The 10,364-nt window shown below is 45.5% G+C and overlaps 1 protein-coding gene across 2 annotated transcripts in view; it reads right to left on the bottom strand.

The window, feature by feature from the left end:
* Nucleotides 1–2,338: 2,338 nt before the first annotated feature.
* LOC124010540 (oxysterol-binding protein-related protein 11-like) overlaps nt 2,339–10,364 on the bottom strand; it is a 21,453-nt gene continuing 13,427 nt past the window's right edge. For both annotated transcript variants that reach the window (XM_046323075.1, XM_046323074.1), the window contains exons 5-13: nt 9,763–9,951; nt 9,161–9,362; nt 7,931–8,073; nt 7,365–7,499; nt 6,134–6,611; nt 5,716–5,902; nt 5,150–5,332; nt 4,802–4,955; nt 2,339–4,412 (exon numbers count right to left, since the gene is read on the bottom strand). In XM_046323075.1, the coding sequence (XP_046179031.1) occupies nt 4,356–4,412; nt 4,802–4,955; nt 5,150–5,332; nt 5,716–5,902; nt 6,134–6,611; nt 7,365–7,499; nt 7,931–8,073; nt 9,161–9,362; nt 9,763–9,951 (1,728 nt within the window). In that variant the 3' untranslated portion in view covers nt 2,339–4,355. The remainder of the gene's footprint in view (nt 4,413–4,801; nt 4,956–5,149; nt 5,333–5,715; nt 5,903–6,133; nt 6,612–7,364; nt 7,500–7,930; nt 8,074–9,160; nt 9,363–9,762; nt 9,952–10,364) is intronic.

Below are 10,364 nucleotides of genomic sequence, written 5' to 3' on the forward strand. Positions count from 1 at the left end.
AGCAAGTCGTGGTATAAGTTTGCAGACTACTTTCAAGGTGAGGAATCAACTTGCATTACGCTGTAAAAGGCTGAACTTATCCTGCAACAGAAACCCCATTGTCTTACATCAGATAGCACAACAACAACAAAAAATCTACACTGTCAGTTGAGGAACGAGCACCGCCTGCCATAAGATAAGCGTTTCTACATGGTCTTATCAGCTTTTCAGTTCAAATTCATCCTTTCTCCTTCATATTTCCAGCAGTTCATTGTCTCTGAAGAGGAGTTTTCCACTGAGCAGCAGCACTGTAAGCAGGAGTGGAGCCCCAGTCTGGGGAAAGATGACTGAAACATCATACAGATTAAAGAGGAGCAGGAGGAATTCTGTATCATCCAGGAGGAGAATACAAAGACAGAATGGCCTCAACTGAACAGATCAAAACAGAATCGAAGGAAGAGGGTTCCACAGAGAAAACCAGTGACTCTCAGGCCCTGCACACGATGGATCTGAAATCACAAGTGCAAAAGAGGAGTCACAGAGAAGATGCATCTCATCAATGTCAGTGATTGCCAATCTTAGCAAAACATTTGCCACAATCTAAATGTGCACATGAGGAAATCACACGAAGGACAAACCATTTTGCTGTAGTGATTGATGAACATTTAACTCAGATGGGAAAACTGAATTCTCATAGGCTCATGTTACACTCGGGGACAAAACCGTATCGCTGTGATTGCGGCAAATGTTGTCCTCAGGGGGTATATCTGTATTCTCATATAAGGACCCACACGGGAGAAATCATATCACTGTCAGGATTGTGACAAATGTTTTGCTCGTGCATGTAAGTGTCATAGGAAGATTCACACAGGAGAGAAACTCATTCACTGTCAAGACTGTGGCAAAGTATTCACTTGGCTTGACGTTTCTAATCGCATAGGAAGGTACAGGAGAGAAACAGCATCACTGGTGAGTGTGGCAAGTGTTTTTCTGAAGTTCGGTATCTGACTTATCACATGAGGATCCACACAGGGGATAAAATATTTAGGTGTAACGATTGTGACAATTTTTTTCATTTTGGCACTGGTCTGAAAATTCACGAGGATTCACATAGGGGAGAAATCATATTGCTGCCAGGTCTGTAGAAAATGTTTTGCTCATAGTGGTAGTCGGAGTTCTCACATTAGGATTCAAAAAGGGGTGAAGCCTCCTTTGTCATTATTGCGGCAAATCATTTCTGCATGGCCATAATCTGACTACGCATATGAGGGAAATCATATTGTTGCTTCAGTAGCAGATCTTTGAGCACGGGCAGTCACGAGAGTGCATATGAGGATAATCAGATGAGCGATACACCATTTTGCTGTCAGGATTGTTGTAAATGTTTCACGAGTTGTTCCAATCTGGCTCACATCAACACCATCATCCCAGAAACCCTGGACCCACTCCAATTTGCATACCGCCCCAACAGATCCACAGATGCCATCTCTATTGCACTCCACACTGCCCTTTCCCACCTGGACAAAAGGAACACCTATGTGAGAATGCTATCAAGGACCCTTGGACTAAACACCTCCATCTGCAACTGGATCCTGGACTTCCCGACAGGCCGCCCTCAGGTGGTAAGGGTAGGTAACACATCCGCCCCTCAGCAGTGCATGCTCAGTAACTCTTTACACCACTACTACTCTGTCATCTACGCATAGTCACTCTACCTACATGTACATACTACAACTAACCGGTGCCCCCACACATAGACTCTATCGGTACCCCCCTGTATATAGCCTCGCTATTGTTATTTTACTGCTGCTCTTTAATTACTTGTTACTTTTCACTTATTCTTAGCTGTATTTTTTGGAAAACTGCATTGTTGGATAGGGGCTCGTAAGTAAGCATTTCACTGTAAGGTCTGCGCATGTGACTAATAACATTTGATCTGGCATATGAGACCGAAGGGAGAAACCACAATCAAAGATTGAGGCATGTTGTGAGTGGTGACGACAGTTCTCCGGTGATTAAGATGACAAAAATATATATATTTTTTTTAAAGTGTGCTTCTTTTCATAAGGAATATTGAAGAGGGTTTCAAACTTATGCCCAACCTAAACCGCTAGCCATGTAAGGCAAACACACAATTGTAGAGAAAGGTAGCTTCCCTGTATTGATTGTGGTCCACTAGACACGCACATTTGAAGAGTATTGAGATGCACCCGTTGTCGGCAAGGAATCCACTTTAGAATACTGAGCAGTTTCATGATGCAAGTAATACACGGTCAATAAGGAAAATGTATTGGGTTATTAAATATTACTGTTGTATGAGCAGTGCTTTTTTTGGGGGGCGAAAGAGTTAACACGATACTCAATTGATAGGCAATTTATTTAATCATTCATTACCACACATATCAGTCTACAAGGAGTCATGTTTCCTTCAATGTCAGTGCATTTCACAGGTCAGCAAGACAAACGAGTAATATTCCAAACAAAGTCAACATGTATAACACCATTCAGGGGTCTGCGCTTCTAACATGTCTTTCTTCAAACCAGGAAAGAATGCAACAACTACCCTCAAAACAACCAATATTTACATACTATTGCATCATTCATAGCGGTGATGGGGGAAACAAAAACAGGGCTAGATTACAGAACTGGCACGCAGGGCACGTGCCCCGGCATCCCCGACCTCAAGGGGTTGCTTCCCCTTGGAGGTCGAGGAACCCCCAGATAGCATAATGTGTAGAATTGCCTCAATATAGCTTTAAAACAGCTAATTGTTCTCAGGCTCATGCCAAAATGTGTAGAATAGCAGTACGAAACTGCTATAAATTAGCTGACTTCCAAATCCGGTAATCCGGCCCTGGGGGGGGGGGGGGTATGCTATACTCTTGGACTGGAAGAAGCACACAGGAAGAGTGATTAAGGCACCATGACGTGGATAGAGTAGCTTATCAATGCAGAGTTAAAAATCAAATCCCATGCTCTTCTCTTCGCATTCTGCCTATCAAATAAGGGGTTGGGAGAACCTTTCCAGGCTGATATTGACTGCATTGGTGTTGAGACTCAACTAGTGTTGTGTATTTCATACATTGGGGGGGGGGGGGGGGGTGAAAAATGTGATAACTGTAGCTTTTTAATAGAACCACCACGAGGGGAGCAATCTCATTCCAAACCAACTAATAAGGTGACAATATTAAGTTATATTCTGCTCTTAAAAATCAGAACAGACGGATATCCAGGAGATTAACATTCATTTTGAACCAGAAAAATAAGTAAAACATTTGTTTGCATATGAAAACAAATTGTGGAATTCAGACATAGTAACCAGAGTATAATAATACTTGCAGTACACAAAAAGACATTGCTCATCATGCGTTCCATTTTCCACAATTCCTCCAGGAAGGTGGACTATATCCCTTTGGGACTGCGAAGGGAATGATTGTTACTTTATCATACATCGCATATCATCAAATGCCTCCACTTTGGTGGGGCCTAAATCGTTAAAAATACTATCATCATGCCAAACCTCGTCAATCATTTTGAACAATGGAATCATCCAAATGGAGAAGTCTGTGCAAAACCAAAGGAATAATGTCATTAATTACCTACAGTATGAATTCATTGAACATTGTCCCAATTATAAACTTATTCATTGTAGTGACAGGTTGTGTGTGTGTGTCTTATCCAAGCTGTGACATAATATGTGCAGGGTCATGTTCATTAGGCACCAAACGGAAGAAAAGTCAAAAAGGGAGGGACTGTATGTACTTATCCAATAACTAATTTACCGTCGTATTGCGTTTTAAAACATTCTGTCGCATGCCCTAATGAACATGACCCAGGCCGTGCCAAACATATCCCAAAAATACAGCTATCCAGTTCACACCGTCAAACATCAATCGATGTACTTTGAAAGATGCACTTCCATTCTCGGTCTCGTGTGCGACGTCACTGTAAAAAAAAAAACTCCCCTCTGAATCGTGATCCTTGAACACTTTAAAAACAACCCAAACGAGCGCGTCGTCATACGATTGTGAAGGCGGCGTAAATATGGAGTACCTTGTATCTGTTCAAGGAGAAATGTCCTCATTCAGAGTGGATTATACAAAAAGTCATCATCAGCCCAAAAGCCTGTACCTTACCATCTTGAGGTTTGAGTTGTACATCGAGTGGGAGATGAAACTATATAGCTTGTCATCACGTTATAGGGCTTTCCCCAATACCTTTGCATCCGTATGCATGTAAGTGGAGGTTGCGCTTTACCTCGACCGTTTAGGAAACAACCCCACACATTCGCGCACACACACACACACAAACCAAAAGAGAGCGTCAGTCTCGTGGCTACACCCGTTCTCGATGGTAGATCTCACTGACCGGTAGGACTAAGTTTTCAGAGTGGGTGTTTTCCACAGTGGTTTGTGATACATCCAGCCTTCGCCCTAACACAGAGAGGAGGAAAGAATAGAAAACATGACAAAAAAAATTATAAAAAGTACAAGCTAAGATTTCCTGCTACGCAGTTGTCATTTCAACGTATAAATGTCTGACAGAAGAGAATCCATTATAAAATCCATTGATTCCTGAATATAAACTGTAAATGCCTCATTAGATATCATGTGTCCATGATATGTGTCCTTGCATTCTTCTAGCAACACTGGGTGTCAAAATGTCTGACCGCTTAACGAAACAACGATAGAACGTTTCCTGAAGAAAATGTGCGTGCCTGCTTCAGCCGTCCAAAAGCATGTCTGTCCAGAGCTCCCCCAGGTCTTACTGAAGCAAGCGCGCCAAATATGAAAAGGCTTGTCAAGACGATGTTCTTACGTACCTCGCTCTCAAAATATCTGGTCCTCCATGGGGTCTCGGTCTCAGTGCGGAGTCTCTCCTCGGTCCTCTGTCGCTCCTCCAGGATCCTCTTGTACTCCGTGGCCTTCTCAATGTCCTTCTGACGCAGCGACTCGGTTACATGCTGCCACAGGCGCCTAAAAACAAGAGTTATCCATTTACATCACGACTATTCAAATGCTACAAGGCACAATAGTCAACAGAGGAGACATAATTAGCTACACAGCTTATTTTTCATCTACAGTCCTCATCTATGCCACAACCTCACCTGAAAGCGTCGGAAACAGATCTCAGCATATTAATGCCAATATGATGGACTTTTTGGTCTCACCTCGATTCAGTTGGTCCCTGCTTGTCGTTGGGGCGCACACGCTTCTTGGTGACGGGCAGCTTGGTGACGTCCACCATGCACGTGTCGCCATTCTGGTAGCTGAACTCGAGCACGCCGTTCCACTCGCCCTGAACGCGGCACACCACGGCGCTGGTGGCGTTGTGCTTTACCTCCGCAGTCACCCTGCGCGAGGCGCCACGAGAGCAGGAGGACACATGGTCAACGATATCAACCAATCACAGCCTCTATGCGCAAACTATGCAAAACAATTCGAGGTCACTTCAAAGAGTTGTGGCTTTTGTCAATTATTCAAGCACTTGTTTATTAACTCAATTTAAATTAATCTCTCTTTCGCCAGGATAATCCACTCCACTCCTTACAGTCACAGTTTTCTAGGGAGTCCTAGGATCCATAAAAATGTAATTGTTTAAATCTAAACACACACAGTAACATAACATGGAACTAACTATATGAAGCTGTAACGGCACAGGGACATAAAGCCAATGTAACAATTTATGAAAGCATTAGAAATTCCTCTGCAGGTGTGCTCTGTGAGGGGCACTCACTTGTGCAGCTTGCCTCCGTAGAAGGGCTTGGTCTGGAAGGTGATGACTGCGGAGTATCCCGACTTGGTGCAGTTCACGTTAACCTTTCCCCCCAGTTCCACCCAGGGCACGGTAAGGATGGAGCGGGCGTAGGCACAGGGCAGCGTGAAGGTGTACTCCTCGTCATGCTCCAGCAGGTACAGACAGCCTACACATACAGATTACTGTAAGGTTTATACCTTGTATCCTGTTCCCATTACAGATCACTTTTAGCCAGAGGTTTGAAGTCAAAAGACTCAACAATAATTACTTCCTGTATGGAAGAAATGTCCACTCTCCCTTTGACATTGGTCTGAAGGAAGTAGGCCTAATCCCTTACCGAGTCTCTCCATTTCAAACCAGGTGCAATAATCGATACTCCGTCTCTAGCCGGCCTTACCTTCCCCGATCATGGACACCCCGATGGACATGCCCATGAACTTGCTCTTGGTCCACACGTGGGTGTTGACACACATCCGCCTCTCGGGGCACTCGGCGTAGAAGCCCGACACGGGCGGGTGATGGGACACCTGCTCAGCCACGAAGCGCAACTGGTAACTACCGTCCTCCCCCTCGGTGGTGGGGCTTCCCTGGGGAGGAGAGGGGGGCGAGGGGGCATCCTTGGCGGGTTCCCCTGACCTGGGCACCCTCCAGGAGCAGTGGAAGCTCTCGCCGATGATGGGGTTATAGGGCTTCTTGGCGATGGCGCCCTTGCGGCCCTCGTGGAAGGAGGTGAGGTAGTACTCGACGAAGCGCACCATGCGCTCCTCGGGCCCTTGGCCGTCTGTGATGGCTACGAACAGGTCCGGGTGGGACATGAAGTCAGCGTACATCTCTAGCAAGGAGCGCTTCTCCAGGATGAAGGTGGGCAGCACCACCTGAGGAGACAGAACTATTTATGACCTTTAATAAAGCAGGTTGGGTCATTGACAATTGTTCAATAATCTAGTATGTGATCTATAATGACATGTAGCTAGGAGGTAAAGATTTTTCTTTTTAAAGCTTCAAATTGGAATTTGAGAGCACATTCTCTTTTTATGTCTTGACTAACTACTATCCGACACACAGGCTTTGAGCCGACACTAGCCGCTAACCATGGGAAACGGAATTTCACTGAAGTAGAGCCGAGACGATAATCGAAAATGATCGACGCCGACCATACAGATCACTTATCGCAAGCATTTTGTAGCCTATATTAGAGAAATGTGAAGTCTGAAATTAAATATGGTTGCTAATATGGAAGATTGTTAATTGGACAACTTATGGCTAAAACCATCAAACTAGTGGTATTAGTTTAAAAGGTGACGCAAATAAAAACTGGTGCACATGAACTTTTAGAACGCATCGTTCTATTTATTGTTATCACATCAATTCAAGCAATTTAATCGCAATATGGATTTTAGTCCATATCACCTAACTCTACCATGAAGTCAACAAGAAAAGCAAAACAAACAGAGGCATTTCTTAACTGCAATATGCAGTCCTTTACATTAGCCAATCAGAGGACGGGAAACAAGACACCACTACGGTCTGTCTATCTGGGCCTTCGTCCAGCCTGATGCATGTTTCAGGCTGGGCCTTGGTCCAGCCATATGTTTCAGGCGGTGTGAGCGTTGTGGAACTTGACCTACCCGTGTGAGGTCCATGCCCAGCTTGAGCTGCGAGAGCAGGTGTAGGATGACACTGCGTTCCTCCTCCACCGCCCCCAGTTCCTCCTCCTTTTCCGTGAACGCGTCCTCCACCTCGTCCTCCCCGTCAATCTCCTCCTGGCAGGGGATACAACAATATTTACGTTGAGAACATCATAAGTTGTGGCTTGCATCTTGAAAAACAGTCAAGCTGAAGTACCTACAAGAAAAAGCTATGATTGAAAATAAAAGGCCTTTAGTTATATTTATACCGTCCTCCTCACCTGACCATGGATTGACAAATTGATCATTGGAAAAAAATGCTATACATTTAATTATTAAATAAAAAGTACTGAAGTCAAATTGTTCTGTCCAAAGAGATACGCCAATCACTTTTCAAATACTTTCTTTTCACCTCGCCCTTTCTTGCACAGTTCCAGTAACTATACTGGATGCGTAACCTGGCCACTCCTACTCTGAGCTCTTGATACATACAGCCTCAGGTCAGTACAGTTTGGCTCGATAGTGGGAAAAGGCTTTTTGGATCTAGTAATGTTCCTTGTCCTTACCCCAGAGAAACTGCAGGGCTCCGTGGCACTGAGCTCCAGGAGGCTACCCTCCAGCGGCCCTCCCTCGGTGCTGAAGCTGTCCAAGGGCCCGCCATTCTTCAGGATGTCCGGCAGCTTGGGCTCCAGCCACTCGACGGTGGGTCCTGTAACACCCGACACAGCGGTGGCCGCCACGACCTTTAGCTCAGAGGTACTCATGCTAGGCTACAAGGCCCCTTGAGGCTACCAGACCAAAACAACAAGGTTGTAGCCAGTGACCATTCAAGAAAGACCCAGGCTGGCGTATTCCCCTGACAGTTCCCTAGGACTACAGGATGAGACATTAACCCGATCCCCGGTACACAGGGAGTATCGAGATACGTTTTATGCCCAGCCAACAGGAAACCGCCTGATTGGTGGGTTAGTGTTCGGCAGGGAGGCGAGGCCCATTCAAATTAGCACGGCCCACACAATCCTTGACAACTTTTCCTGATTGGCTGGTCCCCGGGTTCCGTCCTGTTCGTGGGCCTAATGAAATATGGATGCCAGGTAACAAGATCTCTTACGTAAAACCGGGAACTTGTGACGGCTTTTCACTGTTTTCCCGATTCCACAATGTCTGGTTGGCTCTCAAAATAGCAGCCATTCACTTTTGGTAAGTCTCTTGGATGTCAGTATGGTGCGGTGTGATCAAAAAGGAAGTTAATGGGAGAGCTGTTATTACTCAAGTTACCCAATGAGCGATCTGGTTACCAGCCTAGACAGCCGGTAAGAATAAGTACCGCTCCCTCATTAATTATGGAAAATAATTCCACTGTCGGCTTTCGGAGAAAGCTTTCAGAGTACATCTGGACTGGGAGGGTCAACATGTGCAATTCCATGATTTGTGAGGTAGAATTGTGCAAGCACATGATTGGTGTCTAGTACATGTCACATACAACTAAACATGACTAAAAACCCTTATTGGAAACAAAACACCTTCAAGACTTCCACGGCTCACTTTGAGAAATGGGTCAAAGAAAAGGCAACTTAAACCGTTTCTACCTTGCTCTCGTCGGTGATAAATTAACCATCACCTTGAAGGCAAATCTGAGAGCCTGGCAATAAAGATCTACCCACTGAAAAAACTAACAGTGCATGTACACAGATCCCTTTCTTTTCATTAGAGTTCATCCATAAATGAACACGCATTACTGTCACCAGTAGTGACCTACTCCCCCTCCCCTCCAGGCCCCCAGCGGTCACCCTCACCTCCCAGGGAGCTCCTCTGGCGGGCCACCTGCTGCAGCTGCAGGATGTGCAGGCAATCGTTGAGGCAGTTCATGGTGGCCATGGAGGTGGCCTTGAGCATCAGCAGGTCCTGGTCTAGCGGGGAGAGGGGGCCCGCGGTCGGGGGCAGGCCCTCGATGGTCTGGATCAGGTCTCGGTGCTGGCCCTGGGCCTGGGTCATCATCTGGGAGTAAAGAAGAGCGGAAGGAACCGGAGGAGTAAGTTGATACCGATGTACAAATGTGCTTACTGTATCCGTCATTCGATTAAAACAAGAAGTCCGTCACCTAGTCCTAGATGAACGATCTTCATAAAATGACACTAAACAAAAAAAAGCGGAGTAAGACGGGTAAAAAGAGAATTCCTCTATGACAAAATACATTTCAAATAAGGCAGAAGAGATATTCTTCTCTCTACCACCAGCTATGCCTGTTGAGACGCGAAGTTATAACAACAACAAAAAACTGCTGGAAAATACAAAAACACTGAGATAAACAACAACAACAACATCCTTCAAGCTACGCCAAACCCCACTTCTATTTTTGTACACGAGGTAATAGCTACCACCCCCATCCCCAGCCTACCTCTCTGGCATCAAGCAAATGGTCGGGCAGCAGGGACCTCTTGGAGGAGTACAGCGAGGAGCCCTTGTGGAGCTGTGTCATGCTGAAGAAGGAGGCAGCGTTCTGGCTGGGCCTGCGCTGGGACAGGGGCGAGCTGGCGCTCCCCTGAGACGCCATGGAGTAGCTGCGAGACTTGGGCGGAGGGTTACTCTGGACAAAGACAAGATGGTCAACAAATTTGTCATCGAGTGAATCTCATCTGTGAGAGGATCTTCAGATAAGTATATTTTGACCATTGGAGCGTGTGGAATGTACGTAAAGTTGCCCCTTAGACTCAGATATTGGGTCAGTTTAGCATTTCCCTCACTAATGGTTACAGCATAGAGATCGAGGCCTCATCTTGGTATCTTTGCCATTATAGTGTGTGTGAGAGAGAGAGAGAATGGGCAGCGACATTGAGGCTTAGGCAATTGACGTCTATCATTGGCCGATTGCTCCCAACTTACAGGAATCCCAACCAGTTGACTACTTTAAAAATGGTGGAAGCACTCAATGGAAATGTCCATGTTAAAACAAGTTATAGATCTCTAATTACAGCTAGGATTGTGGTAGGGGGAAAAGAT

This window comes from Oncorhynchus gorbuscha, linkage group LG23, assembly GCF_021184085.1.
Source record: "Oncorhynchus gorbuscha isolate QuinsamMale2020 ecotype Even-year linkage group LG23, OgorEven_v1.0, whole genome shotgun sequence".
Lineage (NCBI taxonomy): Eukaryota > Metazoa > Chordata > Actinopteri > Salmoniformes > Salmonidae > Oncorhynchus > Oncorhynchus gorbuscha.